The sequence below is a fragment of the Nansenia antarctica genome (assembly GCF_963989245.1).
Source record: "Nansenia antarctica genome assembly, chromosome: 8".
NCBI classification, from domain to species: domain Eukaryota; kingdom Metazoa; phylum Chordata; class Actinopteri; order Argentiniformes; family Microstomatidae; genus Nansenia; species Nansenia antarctica.
In genome coordinates this window covers 28,086,902-28,105,979 of record NC_137678.1, presented here as the reverse complement: position 1 = coordinate 28,105,979, position 19,078 = coordinate 28,086,902, and the positions used below count along the sequence as shown (strand labels likewise).

Here is a 19,078-nt window from a genome sequence, read left to right as displayed (position 1 = left end):
AATCCATTCATTAAAAGTGCGTGGCTCACTCTCTGTGTCTCGATAGACATTGTTTTGGTATGGCAATCTATGGCACTCGCCATACCTGGATTCAAAACAAAACAAAAATCCCCAGAAAATGTAATCTGGATCACGTTGTGTCATTTTGGTGATTTTATCCACTCCACACAACGGTAACTCAAAATCCTCCCGGCTCCATCTCACCCCACCAGCCAGGCGATGTAGTGGAGCGCAGGGTTGCCAGACGGGATTTGACCATTTCCAGCCCAACCAGTCTAAAAACTGCCAAATTCACCCGTCCAGTGTGACCAAAAGTAGCCCAATCTGGCAACACTGGTGGAGCGACATCAGTTCCTCAATAAACAAGCCACAAGTAACGTTAATGTTAAAATCTTGTCCATGATTCTCGTTCATTCAGGTGGGTTAAACAAACTGTATAAAAGCCATAAACTGTTGGTTCAAATGTAATATATTAATGAACAAGTTCATGTCATGTTCTGTCAAACATGTTCTAATGTTATTTTAGTGAAAAAACGGACCTAACGTCACCCGCGATTGTGAAGCTAACTCTAACAAGCTAGTTAGCGAACATTAAAGATTACAACAGCTAGTTTACGTATGTCAACAATGTCTCTATTCTCAATAATTTCAGTAATAATTGTACCAAATTGGGGCCAGTAAAACTAACTTGTGTGTAAGTTATATGTGTGTGCAAGCATGTTTTGATATTGTCAATCGTCTCACTTTTAGTAGGTGAGCTGTAACAAAAATATGCCAAGGAAAAAAAGGAAAATGGACATAAAGACCTTTTTTGGTCAAAGGGCAGCAGAGACAAGTACAGGGACACAGGTGAGGTCTCACAATACTAGTGTTTTAACAGTGCAGTTAATTTAGAGTTGAGAATAGCTAAATCTGTAATGTTTTGTTTCTAAGGAGATTGAACCAGTCTGCCTGCTAGGAAAGATGTAGATTACCACCTACATACTGTAGTTGTCTCCTTTATTCATTACCTTAATGTCATATAAGTCAATTGTATAGAAACAACTCACCAAAATTGACTATTGCACAACTGATTTGGCTAAAAAAATCCACCAAGGGGGGGAAACCCCCCCTCAACCCCCCCTCAACCCCCCCACTCTGTACCTTGCCATACCTTGGCCTTTGCTGAAATGACAACACTGGTCTCATAGCCTATTGGAAATGTATTGTGTGTGTGTGTGTGTGAGAGTGAGAGCTTTTGTGAGCCTGCATGTATGATGTGGCTCTTTCTGGTACCCCAACCATTTTTTTGGGCTCTTAGTCTCCGACTGGTTGGCCACCCCTGGTCTAGGGCTTAACAAGGGTCTAGGCAACCTTAAATGTTGAAAGAGCCATATTGGACAAAAAAACGAATCTGTCTGGAGCCGCAAAAAATGTAAAGCCTTATATAAGCCTTATAATGAAGGCAACACATGCTGTAAGTGTCTATATATTAGCCTACTATCAAAATAGTAGGCTACAAATACATAAGCCTTAGCACATATGCATACAACCGAATGCAAACGTATTGTGCTTTACAAAAGTGAAACACTAGGATAGCGTAAAGGGGGTCTGGGGGGTTCCCCCAAAACATTTTTTTAACAGAGTAGATGCAATTTCGTGTATTCTGGTGCCTTTTAACAAGTGGGTTGATACTTTTATGGATAAAAATATGGATAAGTTTGTAATTTCATCCGGAGGAAGTGAGCAAACCAAGAGATCGTCAGCCAAAAAATAGACAAATCTACAGACTGTAGACTCCAGTACCAATTGAAAACTAGCCTCCCTCGTCCTCTTTTCACTATTTTAAGTTAAACCCTCTCAGACCCACAGGAGTGCCGGCGCTCCCAAATATCATACCTTCTTTAGAAGTTAATAATTCGGAAACGGTTTGAGCTAAAGACAAGACGCTTTTTGCATTTAAAAGTAGGCAAATAGCGCTCACCGGGAAGCTCCCGTTCATCGATGTTCGTCGCCGATGTCCGTCTATAAATCTAGCCACAAAGTTGTAGACAATGTGGATAGTTTCTTGCTTTGCCTGCCGCAGTACTTCGTCAATCCCTGTGGATATAGGTCTACTCTTGGAAAAAAAACTGTCACATCCAGTCTCATGTTGGGTCCAGTCAAAATACTAGTCCTATTGGCCCTCGTACAACATTACAGCGTAAGCAGGGAGTTGTAGTTCAAGGAGAGAGACCGCGGCAACGTAAAAAATAAATAATCGTTGTTAATTTCCATTTGTGGTCAAAGCCACAGGGAGCCACTGAAGATGGGCAAAAGAGACGCATGCGGCTCCGGAGCCGCGGGTTGCCGACCCCTGGTCTAGGGCTACACAAGGGTCTAGGGCTAAACAAGGGTCTAGGGCTACACAAGGGTCTAGGGCTTAACAAGGGTCTAGGGCTACACAAGGGTCTAGGGCTACACAAGGGTCTAGGGCTACACAAGGGTCTAGGGCTACACAAGGGTCTAGGGCTACACAAGGGTCTAGGGCTACACAAGGGTCTAGGGCTACACAAGGGTCTAGGGCTACACAAGGGTCTAGGGCTACACAAGGGTCTAGTATTCCATAAGTATTTTGTTTACATTAAGAATGCTGACTCGCGTTCTGCTGCTATCACCTATTCTGTTATTGACGCTCTGACGCTATTGTATATACAGCTATTGTATATACAGCTATTGTATATTCAGCTATTGTTGATTGTTGTCTATAAATCGCTTATTCTTTATTGATTATTGTTTATATCCTGCTTATTATATTATTATTATTAATAATAATCATAATAATCATAATAATACATTTTATTTATGGCGCCTTTCAAGGCTCTCAAGGACACCTTACAAGACATAGTTAAAATCACATATCAAAACATTACAAAATCAACAAAGCAAAGTAAGATAAAAACAGCAAAGTCAGATATAACAACAAACAAAATACAGCAGATCAAACCAAATTGTAAAAAGGTGTGTTTTAAAACTGGATTTGAAAGTGGAGAGTGTCAATATTACGAATGTTAGGTGGCAGAGAGTTCCAGAGGCGGGGAGCAGAACGGCTAAAGGCTCTAGATCAGGGGCGGGGCTAAGGGGTGGCTACTTGGGCTCAAGCCCCGGATGTTTTCTGAAAAGCCCCGAATGTTTTACTTAAAAAATAAAATAAAAAACTCGTGAGTAACGTGCAGTACCGGAGTCCAACAGAGAGGCAGCAGCTGCCCGACATTAGCCTGCGTACTGCGTAGCCTGCCCTGCCCTGAAGAAGAAGTGATCTCAATCAGTGCCTGACTTGCAAAATTGTAAGGATGGATATCCGAAAGTTTTTTTCAACAAAACAAGCGACTGTTGCAGCAGCAGTATCAGCAGCTGACAACAATGACATCACCAGCAGTGATGACATAGATGATGTTTCAGGTTTGTGAATCTTATTAGAAAGGTGACTGACTCACTGACACTACTTTTCCCGTTTGCTAATGCTAGCTGGCTATCATAACATAACGTTATGTTATAATGAAAATGAAACATAGCAAGGTACTGTTACGGTACATGGTAAGAAATCAAACAAAGGATAATACTTATACAAATAAAGTGAATAAGTGGCTGATAGTCTTTGATATCTGCACTCTGGTTGACTGAGTAACAAGTGAAAAAGGATGATGTAACGTTAATGTTACAGCTAGTAAACATGGAGTAACCACATTAAGTATGCCCTTATGGTAGTATGTATGTATACAGAACATGACTCAAATCTATCCTAAGATGTAACGCTAACTAACTATGTTTTTTTAATGTCCCAGGGGGAATTTGATTTCACAGTACTATACACAGGCCAACAATACATGTAATATATCGTCATATAACACAGGACAAGACTCTAAATACAATATAAGTGGTGAGCACAGAGTCTGCCCTGATATACATACTGTAACATAACTAGCCTCAGCCCATCAATTATGTAATTCTATTCAAATATAAATGATGGTGTTTACTGTCTATTTTGTAATACAGGTCAGCTGCTATCCAATGGCACATTCTGGCCTGCAGGGGGAGCTACGTGTGCTGACCTCCCTCTGTGCCCAGAACCACCACAATTAGTTTGCTTCATTAAAGGGTGTGAATGTATGTGTTCTCCAGTGCCTTTTGTCCGCTTTAAGGTGGTGGTAAGTTGAAGGTTGAAGGCAAATGTTTCCGGCCCGCTCCGCGCGCACATTATATTCTCCCTCTGGGCTAAGCCCCGCATCTCCTACAATCCTAAATCCGCCCCTGCTCTAGATCCCATAGTAGTCAAGCAGGCAGAAGGGATGACAAGTTGGTTGGCAGAGGAGGATCTGAGACTAGAGAGGTATGAAGGTCCTAGGTTATGGAGAGCCTTAAAGGTGAGAAGGAGAATCTTAAAATGAATACAGAATTCAATGGGGAGCCAGTGTAGTTGTTGGAGAACTGGAGTGATATGGATCTTGTATTTCTACTTTTTGTATTTCTACTTCTTCTCATTTTTGATTTTGTATTTCTACTGCAATGCCAATGCCTAAATGAACCTGTGCCCAAGAATGTTACTCCTTGTATCCGTACATTGATGTAATAAAAGCAATGGACCTATCGCTAAGCCACGCCCCCTTCGAAAACTCAGACAAACAAACAATGCTTCACTGACAGTGACATTCAGTTGGCAAATTTCTGATTTCTGATTTACCACAGCAAGTAATAGACATGTTTTTTAAAGATGACAAGAATATTTTGTCTAGAAGCTTTTCACCATCAGATATTAGCGAGTTGTTTGTCCGAGTTTTCTGCCTGTAGTGACTTTTGCTGTGATATGATTGGACAATTTCTATTTTGGGGCGTGGCTTAGCGATAGGTCAATTCTGGTTCTGAGGAGTCCTGGTGGTTGATGGTAGGTCTGTGTGTGACCTGTGCGTCCTCTCCCTCCCTCCCTCAGGTACGTGATCGAGGACGGCAGCCCCTACATGCGCTCGGGCGGGGGGAAACAGAACTCCTCGTCGGGGGGCGGCCGGGGGGGCCGGGGAGGCGGGGCCAAAGACCCGGTGGTGGACCAGCTGGGAGACGACATGTGGAACTACATGTCCTTCCAGAAGAAGGATGTCATCAAGGACTCCATCCCTGACCAGCAGCTGGGCCTGGCAGAGCTCTGCATCAGGTACACAGGTACGGTGTCTCAGTCTCTCTGGTCCACACACACACACACACACACACACACACACACACACACACACACACACACACAGACACACAGACACACACACACACACACACACACACACACACACGCATACACACACATGCTCACACACACACACACACACACCAGACTGGAGGTCAAATCCAAATAGCCTCTGTCTCCTTAGCGTCGAATAAAGGTTGCCTGATATCAGATGGGTGCATAATAAGACACATTACATTGGTTGCGTTGGTTGAGGCATGCTCAATCAAGGGCAGCTGAATAGCAACACATGCTATGTGAGCCCAGTTCTGGTCCAGTGGTCTACAGGTCTATACCAGATCAGTGGTCTGGGTCCCCCTACACCCCTGATCCAAACCACGCTGTGTTCTGTCTTGTCTATTTGTTCGTTTGTTTCTGAGAAAGTTGAAGTTTTTTTCCCCGTTTTGTTTCTGTTGCAATAAAGACGTAAAGAAGCAGGTGCTGAAGACCATCTCTGCCATGGATCTGGACAAGATCAACATGGACCTGGTGGAGAGCGTTCTGGAGTATATCGTGGATGGAGACCACGGCTACCCCCCAGGTCAGACACACAAACAGGGAAGCGACACTTTGCCCTAATAGTCGCCTCCCACCGCTCCCCTCTGTTGTCTTCTGAACAGCACAGCACAGTACAGTTTGGTGTGTGTGTGTGTGTGTGTGTGTGTGTGTGTGTGTGTGTGTGTCTGTCCAGGCGCAGTGCTGGTGTTCTAACAGTACAGTTTGGGGTGTGTGTGTGTGTGTGTGTGTGTGTGTGTCCAGGCGTGTTCCAACAGTACAGTTTGGGGTGTGTGTGTGTGTCCAGGCGTGTTCCAACAGTACAGTTTGGTGTGTGTGTGTGTGTGTCAGGGTTTCCGTTAACCGGTAATTACCGGTCTTTGTCCGGTAAAATGTGTTGAAGTCCGACAAATTGAAAACTCGTTGGACATAATGTCCGGTGAAAATAATTCCCTCTAAGCACAATTTGGCTTCGGGCCACCATTTTCAGCTGAGCACCAAACACACACACACTCATACACGCACAACACTGCCCGAGAGAGAAGGACCCGCCCCCTTTAGTTAGCCTGCCCGAGAGAGAAGGACCCGCCCCGTTTAGTTAGCCTGCCCGAGAGAGAAGGACCCGCCCCCTTTAGTTAGCCTATAGCCTATAGGCTAACTAAAGGGGGCGGGTCCTTCTCTCTCGGGCAGTGTTGTGTGTGTGTGTTTGGTGCTCAGCTGAAAATGGTGTCCCAAAGCGGAGCGGATAACAAACGAAACGGACAACATTTACACTATGGAGACAAACTTCAGCGATATGATCTAACAGCCGGTCTTCAGGACGACATACAAAAACAGTTATGTTCTCCTCATTGTCATACTCCCGAGTCCGATTAAGTATGATTTGACAGGCAGCTAAACGAAATGCCTTCCCAACCAGTGAGACCTGGGGGGTATTCCATCAACGTCGCTAAAGGAAAATCCTGGCTTATTTTTGATAACTCTCGCGAGATTTATCGGAATATGCCTGTATATTTTTAGGAACCCTCGCGAGACTTTGTCAGACTAAACCTGGATTTTCTTTTAGCGATGTTGATGGAATACCCCCCTGGTTATAGAAATGACGTTGTTTTATTGATTAAAAAAAAGGGTAAAACTGGAAAGAGAAAATAGAAAACTCACATTAATCCCAAACAATTTAACAAACTTCAGTTAACGTAATGTGGAGTCCGTTCATTGATCGATGCTGTCTGTTCAGTTCCCAGTGAGGCGCCCGTTCAGCGCTGGACATAATGGCATAGCGCGCATGCGAATCATGTTATATTATTATATATTATATAGCTCGCATCTAATCGTATCGGATGAGAAATAGACATTAAATGGCATATATAGGCCGCTACACAACAGTAATCACCGCGACAAACAGCTATATTAGATTTGGAGAAAAAAAAATATGATTTTGAAAAAAAATGTTTTTATTATATTTTAATCAGATGACCGGAATATATCACGTTTGTCCGGTAAATCGAAATCTTCCCGGACACGATGTCCGGCGGCAATTTTTTCTAACGGAAACCCTGGTGTGTGTGTGTGTGTGTGTGTCCAGGCATGTTCTAACAGTACAGTTTGATGTGTGTGTGCGTTAGGGATGGACGGTTTTTCGGTTAAACCGAAAACCGGGGTTTATAAAAATAGAAACGGTCTGAAACCGGATTTTTTTTTTTTTTTTTAGAAGAATAAAATAGAATAAGAATAAAACTGGAACATGTCACATGTTTGTCGTGTGTGAAAATAACAATGATACAGTCTGAATCTGCCGCGCAATGAGTGAGAGGTTTAGTCAGTTGTGAAGAATAACTGAGGATTAATATCTAATTGGGATTATATTTAAGGGTAACGAATCACTCTATGGGAAAGATAGTTGCCTTCAGTTATTGGTAGATAGGAAAGGTTTTTTACAATTACTCGCTTACATTTAATAAGATCATTTTCGCTGCTCTCTGTAAAGCGCATTGGGTCACTTTTGTGAGAAATGCGCTATAGAAATAAAATGTGATTTGATTTGATATCAATCAAACTTTATTTATGTTCTATAGCACAAATCATGCATTGAATGTAACTCCAAGTGCAGTATTTACTAAACCACAATATAATAAAACAAGAGCTATACGGATCAAGAGTGTTTGTGCACAGCGCCACTGTGTGTGAAGGCGCTACTGAAAGTGATGACAGAACGCATGTCTCAGAAGATACGCGGTCACTTAGTGACGCAAAGGTAGTTCTGTATTTATCTCTATCTGTATTAGTACATTTATTTTGAAAGCTCTATTTTGACAGCTCTACCATGGGCACTTTTATTTTGATGGGGCATTCTTTGTTGATTGACTTACGACAGTTCAGGACGAGTCAGTCTCGCGGCATGTGGTTTTTATGAAAAGCTTTAAGTATGTTCACTGCATAATTCTAAGTCTAATATTTCAGTGATTATTGAGCAGTATTCAAATATTTAAATACATTGAGCAGCAGCTGAAACTTTGTCTAAGAACCAAGATATTGAGAAAGCAGTTCATTCAATGAAGACGCTGTTCCAAGAGATGATCTTCCGTGCAGGCGTGCACCCTGGATCAGCGGAGCTGGTGTGTTAAGTGTTCATGTGTTTTCATGTATGGTGTAGCTTACAAAAGTCTGCCTTTCCACTTATATTTGTGAAACTAAGTAGCCTAAATGTGTTGCGACTGTGCTTACGGTGTTTTAATGGTGTTCGACATGAGTGTATTGTAGCAGTAGGGCTCAATTATTTGAAATTGGCGCTCTATTGTTTTATTTATTTTATTTTTAAAATCCCTTTTTTTTATTTTATTTTTTATGTATTTTTCGGTTAACCGGAAAACCCCGGTTTTACTCTCTGACGGTTTTTCGGTTTCAATAATTGGAAACCGTCCATCCCTAGTGTGCGTGTGTGTCTAGGTGTTCTAACAGTACAGTTTGGTGTGTGTGTGTGTGTGTGTGTGTGTGTGTGTGTGTGTGTGTGTGTGTGCGTGTCCAGGCGTGTTCTAACAGTAGTTTGATGTGTGTGTGTGAGTGTGTGTGTGTGTGTGTGTGTGTGTGTGTGTGTGTCCAGGTGTTCTAACAGTACAGTTTGATGTGTGTGTGTGTGTGTGTGTGTCCAGGCGCGGTGCTGGTGTTCCTGCCGGGTCTGGCTGAGATCAAGATGCTGTACGAGCAGCTGCAGTCCAACAGGATGTTCAACAACAGGAACAGAGCCAGGTAGGGAACCACCTCTGGACCGGTGTGGGTGTGGGGGTGTGTGGTGTCTGTCTGTCTGTCTGTTAAAGCTACCGTGGATGAAATGGTACGGTCTGGGTGCGTGGTGTACCCCCTCCACTCCTCCCTAACCTTGTTGCCCCCCCCCCCCCCCCCCAGGTGCGTGGTGTACCCCCTCCACTCCTCCCTAACCTTGTAGCCCCCCCCCCCCCCCAGGTGCGTGGTGTACCCCCTCCACTCCTCCCTAACCTTGTTGCCCCCCCCCCCCCCCCCCCAGGTGCGTGGTGTACCCCCTCCACTCCTCCCTAACCTTGTCCCCCCCCCCCCAGGTGCGTGGTGTACCCCCTCCACTCCTCCCTAACCTTGTTGCCCCCCCCCCCAGGTGCGTGGTGTACCCCCTCCACTCCTCCCTGTCCAACGAGGAGCAACAGGCCGTGTTCAACCGGCCCCCGGAGGGCGTCACCAAGATCATCATCTCCACCAACATCGCCGAGACCTCCGTCACCATCGACGACGTGGTCTACGTGGTCGACTCTGGCAAGATGAAGGAGAAGAGGTAACCCTGGGAAATGTAGTCATGTAGAGAAATGTCATTTAGCAGCGTACACATTGGATTCACATAATGTCATTTTTGTCATAACAGAAATGCAATAAGAGTGTGTGTGTGTGTGTGTGTGTGTATATATATATATTATATATGTGTATATAATGTATCTAATTGCATCTATGGATGGTCTTGTCAGGTATGTGTGTGTGTGTGTATATAATAGGGCTGCACGATTAATCGATTTTAAATCGAAATCACGATTTGAAATGATGCGATTAGCTAATCGCAAAGCCTGCGATTTGCCTGCGATTTGGGATACGTCATACAGCGCGTCGGATTCAACGTCAATGAACGTCAAGGTCAATGAACGTCAATGTCAATGAACGTCAACGTCAATGAACGTCAACGTCAATGAACGTCAACGTCAATGAACGTCAACGCCAATGAACGTCAATGTCAATGAACGCACACGCACAACAACAACATCGCACGTGAAACGCCCACGTTTCGGTAGCTAGCAACATTCATGGTGGATAAATGGCTTCAGCAGAACCAGAAGCAACGTTGGACGATTTAGTCCCGAAGAAAAGCAGCACTTCTGTTGTAAGTATTTCGGGTTTAGGACGACTGATGTGCAACAAAAACAGGTGTTGTGCACGACCTGTCGTGGAACAGTCGCTCCATCCAGAGGCAACACCACAAACCTGTATCAGCACTTGAAAAAGTACCACAGGCAGCTCTATGACGAGTGTACGGTCAGAAAAGGAGTGTTGAGTGAAAGTCCCGTAGCCCGGTCTAACGTTAAGCAAACTAGAGTTTTAGAGTCGTTTGCGGCTGTTACACCGTATGAAAAGGGCTCACGAAGGCACCGTGAAATAACCAATTCCATCAAGCATTACCTCGCTAAAGACATGGTGTTTATTAACACTGTGAGCAACGAAGGGTTTAAAAAACTAATCCAAACGCTGGATAAAAGTACTACAACCGATCTGCGGTCGAGCCGTGCACTTCATACATTACGACGAGTTGAAGAGTTGCCAGCAAACGGTATACTTTTCCTGCTTTATCTATTTATCTATCTATCTATACAGAAAGGACCTATTATTTTTTACTGGACATTTTTATTATCACTTTATTTAACTTGATTGCAGTATGTGCAATATTTAGATGCTGCTCCTGAGCCATAATTGAATAACCTTGTTTGTAGAAAGGTCCTATTTTATTTTGATATTGGAATTGTTAAAAAAAAAATACACTTGTTGAGAGAAACAAAATGGTGTTGCTGTTTAAAAAACCCATAAATAAATATGTTGTCCCAATTCATATCTTTTAAGTTCTCATCCTTGCATTAGAATTAGAGCAGTTAATAGTTTGATGGTATCATGTGGTAATGCTCTCTGAAAATAGGTGATAGACAGATTCATCCAATCACCTGCCAAGTATTTTTTGAAAGTACCTGCCCTTTTCCAAACAGCTTCCAATTAAGCTTTCCTAGATGGTTGTGTGAAACAAACCACCTGAGTCAGGTTAGTAATGCTCCATCACATGTTTTAATCTGAAGCTTGATTTTAAAGCAACCCAACTTTAAAGCAACCCAACTTTAAAGCAACCCAACTTTAAAGCAACCCAATGTAAGTTTAGTTCTTTCACTCGTAGCTCGGGCTGTGGGGGTGCTAGAGGAGGGAGCCTCTAAGTCCCCTGAAGACGTACAAACAAACTGCACGTTGATACGACCTTCCTAGCCGGAGATATGGCCACACTTTACAAAAACTTCCTCTTTTTTTTCCATTTTTTTTTGTTGCTATTTTAAAAACAAATACTCGCAAATTAAATCGCAATCGCAATATCTGTCCATATATCTGTCGATTTTTCCCCCAAATCGTGCAGCCCTAGTATATAATGTATCTAATTGCATCTATGGATGGTCTTGTCAGGTATGTGTGTGTGTGTATATAATGTATCTAATTGTATCTATGGATGGTCTGCTCACGTATGTGTGTATATAATGTATCTAATTGTATCTATGGATGGTCTGGCCAGGTATGTGTGTGTATGTGTGTATATAATTGTGTCTATGGATGGTCTGCTCAGGTATGTGCATATATAATGTATCTAATGTATCTCTGGATGGTCTGTCCAGGTACGATGCGTCTAAGAGCATGGAGAGTCTGGAGGACTCCTGGGTGTCCCGGGCCAACGCGCTGCAGCGGAGGGGCCGGGCGGGCCGCGTGGCCTCGGGGGTCTGCTTCCACCTCTTCACCAGCCACTGCTTCCAGCACCAGCTGACGGAGCAGCAGCTCCCTGAGATCCAGAGAGTCCCCCTGGAGCAGCTCTGCCTCAGGTAAGCAGGCTTAGAACCAGAGATAAAACCTGGCCAGACCTGGGCTTGAACCAGGATAGGACCAGAGCAGCAGCTGCTGTCAGAACTGCAGTTACCCCTCATCTTCTGGAGACTGAAGACCCGTCTCTTCAGGCTACACCTTAACTGTCCGTCCTGAGACATCTACTACCCCCCCTGTACTGTTTACCCTGTGTCTTAATAAAACATTTAATCAAAACAAAATCATCCTTCTTCGAGCACGACGACTGCCAATGGTGCCTTGAGCATAGATTATGGCATGGCTTGAGCATAGATTACTTGTTCCCGCTATAACTGGCGGATAGTCGAATGTATTGATTGTAAGTCGTTTTGGACAAAGGCGTCTGCTAAACCCCAAAAATGTCAATGTAAATGTCAGCTGCCTGAGAGGCAGAGTCCTCCTGTATACAAGCTGGCTAGGCCCAGGATCAGAATAGATCAGACAAGGCTATAGCAGTGTTCAAGATGAGACAAAAACAGCTGTGTGCAGACAGGCGAATCTTGGCGAAACTTGGACGTCCCCGTTTTCAACGAGACGACGTCGGCATATTCACAAAACACTTGACGAATACCTAATACAGGGTTCCCACGGGTCCTTGAAAGTTTGGAATTTGCGGGAAAAAAATTGAGGTCTTAAAAGTTTTTGAAAATAGACATGGGTCATTGAAAGTCCTTGAATTCCCCTCTCTTTCTCTCTCTAAAAAAAATTATATATATATTCAAAAATGTTTTACTTAGCTCGTCAAGTAGTAAATACGTCTCTGTATTGCTTAACTTTACACATATTTCACAATATATTGTTTTGCTGTGCTGTGGTAGAGAAGGCAAGAGGTCACCATCTAGTGTTCACACATTCAAGCCTCTCTTTTTAATTGTTGTGAGCGGATAGTTCCTATTATATAAATTCTCATCTAGATCTGTCTCAAACTATGCCGTGTTGGGTCCTTGAATTTGAGGGAATTGAGTCTTGAAAGTACTTGAAAGGTGCTTGAATTTGATGTTTCAGAAGGTGTGGGGAACCCTGGTAATATGTATCTCTCCCTCTCCCAGGATAAAGATCCTGGACCTCTTCGCCGAGCGCACGTTAGAGTCCGTGTTCACGCGGCTCATCGAGCCCCCCGAGATGGGCAGCCTGGAAGCGGCCAAGCAGCGCCTGCAGGACCTGGGCGCTCTGACGTCCGACGAGAAGCTCACCCCCCTGGGCTACCATCTGGCCTGCCTGCCCGTGGACGTGCGCATCGGCAAGCTCATGCTGTTCGGCGCCATCTTCCGCTGCCTGGACCCGGCCCTCACCATCGCCGCCAGCCTGGCCTTCAAGTCTCCCTTCGTAAGGCTCTGTGTGTGTGTGTGTGTGTGTGTGTGTGTGTGTGTGTGTGTGTGTGTGTGTGTGTGTGTGTGTGTGTGAGAGTGTGTGTCTGTGTCTGTGTGTTAACATGTGTTTACGAGCGGAGACTAAAGACCGTCTTATATTAGGGCTGCTGGAGACGAGGGTAGGATAGGAACACGGACCGGACAGAATGAAGCAAGCCTGCTTTTTAAGAAGACGTTGTGATTGATTGATTGATTGAAACTTAACCAGAGACATTGTTCTCTATATTTTCCGCTGAGTCCTGTCATTGTTGATTTATGTGTCCATGAGAGGACTGGTTCACTCCTCCTGTGATAGTGATAATGTCCTCCCCTACTTCTGTTCCGCCTTTGTTTTTATTACCTATTAGCTGAGATGGCGGCAAACCAGGAACTATAAAGGGACCGCTAAAAAGACACGGCACAAATAAGAATGACCAGAAAGGCATGATTTCCTCTGAATTACATTTTGACATGCAAGTCTCTCTCCCTCTCTCCCTCTTTCCCTCTCTCCTCTCTCCCCCTCTTCCTGTCCTCCCGCTGTCTCTTCTTCCTGTGTCCAGGTGTCACCGTGGGACAAGAGGGAGGAGGCTAATGAGAAGAAGCTGAGTTACGCTCTGGCCAACAGTGACCACCTCGCCCTGCTGCAGGCCTACAAGGTAGCTATGGCTACCATGGCCTTGCTACAGAGCCTAGCTACAGGACACAACCATGGCCTTGCTAAAAGCCTAGCTACAGGACACAACCATGGCCCTGCTAAAAGCCTAGCTATACGACACAACCATGGCCTTGCTAAAAGCCTAGCTATACGACACAACCATGGTCTTGCTAAAAGCCTAGCTATACGACACAACCAGGCCTAGCTACAGAGCTTAGCTATACAACACAACCATGGCCTTGCTAAAAGCCTAGCTATACGACACAACCATGGCCTTTCTAAAAGCCTAGCTATACGACACAACCATGGCCTTGCTACAGAGCTTGGCTACAGGACACAACCATGGCCTTGCTACAGAGCTTGGCTACAGGACACAACCATGGCCTTGCTACAGAGCTTGGCTACAGGACACAACCATGGCCTTGCTACAGAGCTTGGCTACAGGACACAACCATGGCCTTGCTACAGGGCCTAGCCAGAGATGCTGGTGGTCTTCTCTATGGTCTATGAATGGAGGAATGCTTGACTGGTGTTGTTGTTTGTGGCTCATGCTTAGGGCTGGTGTGGAGCCACCAAGAACGGGAACCAGGCTGGGTACCAGTACTGCAGAGAGAACTTCCTGTCTTCTAGGGGCTTACAGGTACAGCCACCGCCATCTGGGTTCTGTAGGAACCTATAGCCTACTCTTTCTCTCTCTCTCTCTCTCTTTCTTTCTCTCTCTCTCTCTCTTTTTACACCCTAGAGCAATGGTCCCCTACTGTTCTTCAGGTGATACACTGTCAATTTGTCAGTATTGAAGAAGGTTTTCTGTGTGTGTGTGTGACGCGGTGCAGGAGATCGCCAGCCTGAAGAGACAGTTTGCGGAGCTGCTGTCGGACATCGGCTTTGTGAAGGAGGGTCTGAAGGCCCGGGTCATAGAGAGGATGGGGGAGAGGGGGACCGACGGCATCCTGCAGGCCACGGGCCCCGAGGTAACACACACGCACACACACACACACACACACACACACACACACACACACACACACACACACACACTGGGAGTCTCACCAATAAATATTACCATATATACACACACACACACACACACAAACACACACGCACGCACACACACACACACACACACACACACTGGGAGTCTCTCACACATACACACACACACACACACACACTGGGAGTCTCACCAATACATATGACCACATAGATGCTGTGCTGTCTGTATCGTAATACATCTGTGTACTGTATAGAAATCTCCATTGTTAGGATATATCTTTCTTTCAAAGGTTTTATTGTTCATTCTTCTAGCACCAGTTAGTTAGATATCTTATCAGTTTTCCTTTTTTAATAGGCACGTTATCAGTATGGTACCCTACACAAGACCAATTATAAGGTATTAGAGAGTTACTGTCTGTCTGGGACTGTTCTGTTTGGCCTTCAAGCCAGGTGCAGCAGGATACTCCTTTCTCAGCTCTCACGTCAAACACAAGACAACACTCAATTCATAGTTTTAGACCATTATAATCAAGGCCATAATTTTCAATAAATACCAAGTGTGCAACAGAGAACTTCTCTCCTCTTTCTTGGGGCAGTCGACAACAGAACCGGATCTGTTTTTATTCTAACACCATGCTGAGGTACAGTAAGTTAATGACCCTGTCCCTTCCTGTCCCCCTCAGGCCAACCTCAACTCTGACAACATCAAGCTGATGTCTGCTATGCTCTGCGCTGCCCTCTACCCCAATGTGGTCCAGGTGAGCATTTACCCATTCCCAGTCATGACCTGTAGGCTCAGTCGGTACCTTCCATAGCTACAGTCAGTTGCTCTATCGACACTCCTCTGTCCCGTTGCACCCTGTTTACCGATGCTAAGTGGCTATAGCCCCTTTCACACACAGTACCCTGTAAATTACATGGAATCCCAACCCGGGTCCGCCAGTGATTTTCGCCGTTCACACATGAGCTAAATGCCAGAAGGGGTTTAAGTTTACCGGTGCTTAAGGGCTGTTTATCTATGCTAAGTACCTGTGTTTACCTGTGATAAGTAGCTGTGTTTACCTGTGCTAAGTACCTGTGTTTACCTGTGATAAGTAGCTGTGTTTACCTGTTCTAAGTACCTGTGTTTACCTGTGCTAAGTACCAGTGTTTACCTGTGCCCACCAGGTGAGGTCTCCTATGGGGAAGTACAAGCAGACCAGTAAAGGAGCAGTAAAGATGCAGCCCAAAGCTGACGAGCTGCGCTTCATGACCAAGAACGACGGCGCTGTCCATGTCCACCCCTCCTCCGTCAACTACACGGTAAGGCTCCCATTTCTGTCTGGTTTACTCCTTCCCTCCTTTACTACAATACACACACATTAGGAAGCGGCTACACTAACACCTGCTGACACTATGACCCAACCACAACATGAACACAGGAGGAACTATTCTAAGATGAATACAGTAATGGAAAGCCGAAAAACCACCACTTATATAAAGATTAATAGATTTGGGGGTTTTACTGTCTACTCTTGTAAATCCAACACTAGCAGTGGTCCTGCAACAACAGTTGGGCTTGACTGTGTGTGTGTGTGTGTGTGTGTGTCTGTGTCTGTCTGTGTCTGTCTGTGTGTCGATGGTCCACGTACATCCCCTCAGGTGCGTCACTACGACAGCCCCTACCTGGTGTACCACGAGAAGGTGAAGACCAGCAGGGTGTTCATCAGGGACTGCAGCATGGTGTCTGTGTACGCCCTGGTGCTGTTCGGAGGGGGGCAGGTCAACGTGGAGCTGCAGAAGGGAGACTTTGTCATCTCCCTGGATGACGGTTGGATCCGATTCGCTGCCGCCTCACACCAGGTCAGACTGGAATGTTGTTATAATCACTGGTGGAGCAGCGTGTTAGCTTGGTGGAGCGTGATGAAGATTTAACATAAAGGTACCAGTTTATGAGAACACTGTGTGTGTGTGTGTGTGTGTGTGTGTGTGTGTGCGTGTCTCTCTGTCTCTGTGTGTATGCGTGCGTCTGTCTGTCTGTCTGTGTGTGTCTGCGTGTGTGTGTGTGTGTGTGTGTGTGTGTGTGTGTGTGTGTGTGTGTGTGTGTCTGTGTCTGTGTCTGTGTCTGTGTGTGTGTATGTGTATGTGTTCGTTCGTTTGTTCGCTCGTTCGTTCAGGTGGCAGAGTTGGTGAGGGAGCTGCGCTGGGAACTGGACCAGCTCCTGGAGGACAAGATCAGGAGCCCCAGCATGGACCTCTGCAGCTGCCCCCGCGGGTCCCGCATCATCCACATGATCGTCAGGCTCATCTCCACCCAGTAGAACCACCCCCGATAGACTCCTCCTTCACCACAATGCCTGATAGGCTCATTTACCACACAGTGGTCAAAATAACCCCCAAACCCACGCCATGTACTGTAGAAAAACACCTTGTTCAACAAATGTATATGCTAAGGTCTTAACGTGCTACCGAGCAAGCAAACACAAATGTCATTTCCTCTGTCATACTATGTGCAATACATTTGGCACAGAATTGATTGTTTAAATGTATCAGAAATGCCAAATTTTATTTGGCTGTTTGTATATATCTTTGCCATTTCCTGTATTTCTAGGAAGCTCAAGTTGCATTTTTATTATGAGTTGTGTGTACTCGCACACAACTGGAAAAATAGCATTTGAGTCCATATTGGATTGGATTGGAAATTGATTGCACTTTTCTTATGGTTTTGTGTGCGTTTAGATGTAGATAATGCATGACTAACTATGAGAGGTTATAGAGCTCCAAGAGCTCCCTGCATGTCTTTTTTTTGTTTCTGTACATTTATATAGAATGTATGAAAATGATGATATTATTAATACATTGTGTAAACCATGCCATCACTATTGAAAGGGCTCATGAAATGTAGTTGATTTGGTAAGGAGTTGCCAAAGAATTTATAAAAATAATGTCTTATCAACATAAGTGACACTTTTGTCTGATAAATATTACACTGACCGAAAATAAAAAGACAAAACACAACTGGGACTGGAGCATTTGATCATCATTTATGTGACTAAACCGTCCTGCGATTCTTCAGACTTCAACAATTCGTGACGTTAGAATTATAAGGTTCTATCTCCATTTTGGTCAAAATTGAGTGTTTCACATAATCTGATCCATTAGGTGTTTATTAATGCCTGTGTGGTGTTATTTTTAAAATGTTGACATTGTTTAGTTAGTAATTAATAAAACACAAAGGTTCCATCTCACAAAACATAATGGAATGTTAAAACGTTGACGCTCAATATCTCTGAACTACCCGAAACGGAGATAGAACCTTATAATTGTGCACAGAGAAGAGATTTGACAACCTTGTGGCAGAGTGCCGGCTCAGGCAGTGAAAACAAGCCCTGTCCGTCTCTACGACAACCGGATACAAACAAATGGCATGTTTTCCTCGTCCCCCAGTCAGACTTATGCAAGGGCAGGGAGATGGTAAGATGAATAATTATAATACATTCAGAACGTTGTCTGTGATTGTAATCAACTCATGAATCTATTTAAGACATTTTTGTGATGATGTTAAATCATACAGCAGTTTGTGGGATTTAGTAGCCACAATATCCAACGTGCTTCTTTGTTGTCGTGTCGTTTTACAGAGAATGAATGATGATCTAGCTAATCACAAAAAGGGATGTTCACAAAATGGTACAGTACATTATGTATTACTGGAGACGATGTAGTTAGTGATTGGATGAATTAATGTGTGTAGATGCTGTTTGCCAACTATCTAAACATTATTTATCCACAGGCCACAGAATCAAGAAAGTCACGGTCCCACAGTGCTAGGCCTGCCAAGAAGGGGGAAAGAAGGTCTTCCAAAAAAAGATCATCAAGTGCCAAATCAACCAAGAAAGAAGTGGACATCCTCAGCCCAGCAGCCATGGAGAATGTGTACTACATATCCCACAATGCAGTTGATTGTCTGGGGTTCAGGGGCTTCGGGTGGCCTGAAGAGAAGAAGAAGAACAACAACAAGAAGAAGAGAGGGAAGAAGGGCAAGAAACCAAAAAAACAGAAATAGCTACCGACCGTAAACGGCCTAAGTATCTCTGACTGTGCCAAATCACATTCAAACATGTCATACTGTACCAGAGCGCTATACTCAAATTGACAGAACGTTACCGCCACCTGGTGGTTAACTCTTGTTACTGAACTGAGACCAGTGGCTGAGACAGGTAGAACCTTTTA

At 44.5% G+C, this 19,078-nt stretch overlaps 2 protein-coding genes across 2 annotated transcripts in view; both read left to right on the top strand.

Moving 5' to 3' along the window:
- Positions 1–17,731, top strand: part of dhx57 (DEAH (Asp-Glu-Ala-Asp/His) box polypeptide 57) — a gene marked incomplete at its 5' end in the record, with an annotated part of 27,668 nt that extends 9,937 nt beyond the window's left edge. The window contains 13 exons of the mRNA XM_080537944.1: positions 4,946–5,172; positions 5,652–5,768; positions 8,872–8,968; positions 9,348–9,521; positions 11,653–11,853; positions 12,922–13,198; positions 13,782–13,877; positions 14,433–14,516; positions 14,710–14,847; positions 15,553–15,627; positions 16,037–16,171; positions 16,511–16,711; positions 17,026–17,731. Coding sequence (XP_080394070.1) covers positions 4,946–5,172; positions 5,652–5,768; positions 8,872–8,968; positions 9,348–9,521; positions 11,653–11,853; positions 12,922–13,198; positions 13,782–13,877; positions 14,433–14,516; positions 14,710–14,847; positions 15,553–15,627; positions 16,037–16,171; positions 16,511–16,711; positions 17,026–17,169 — 1,966 coding nt within the window. The 3' untranslated portion in view covers positions 17,170–17,731. The remainder of the gene's footprint in view (positions 1–4,945; positions 5,173–5,651; positions 5,769–8,871; positions 8,969–9,347; positions 9,522–11,652; positions 11,854–12,921; positions 13,199–13,781; positions 13,878–14,432; positions 14,517–14,709; positions 14,848–15,552; positions 15,628–16,036; positions 16,172–16,510; positions 16,712–17,025) is intronic.
- Positions 17,732–18,599: 868 nt separating this feature from the next.
- Positions 18,600–18,911, top strand: smkr1 (small lysine rich protein 1; the record flags this gene model as incomplete). The annotated part of the gene is made up of 1 exon (XM_080538243.1): positions 18,600–18,911. One exon carries the CDS (start codon positions 18,600–18,602, stop codon positions 18,909–18,911), a length of 312 nt encoding a protein of 103 aa, XP_080394369.1.
- Positions 18,912–19,078: the final 167 nt, after the last annotated feature.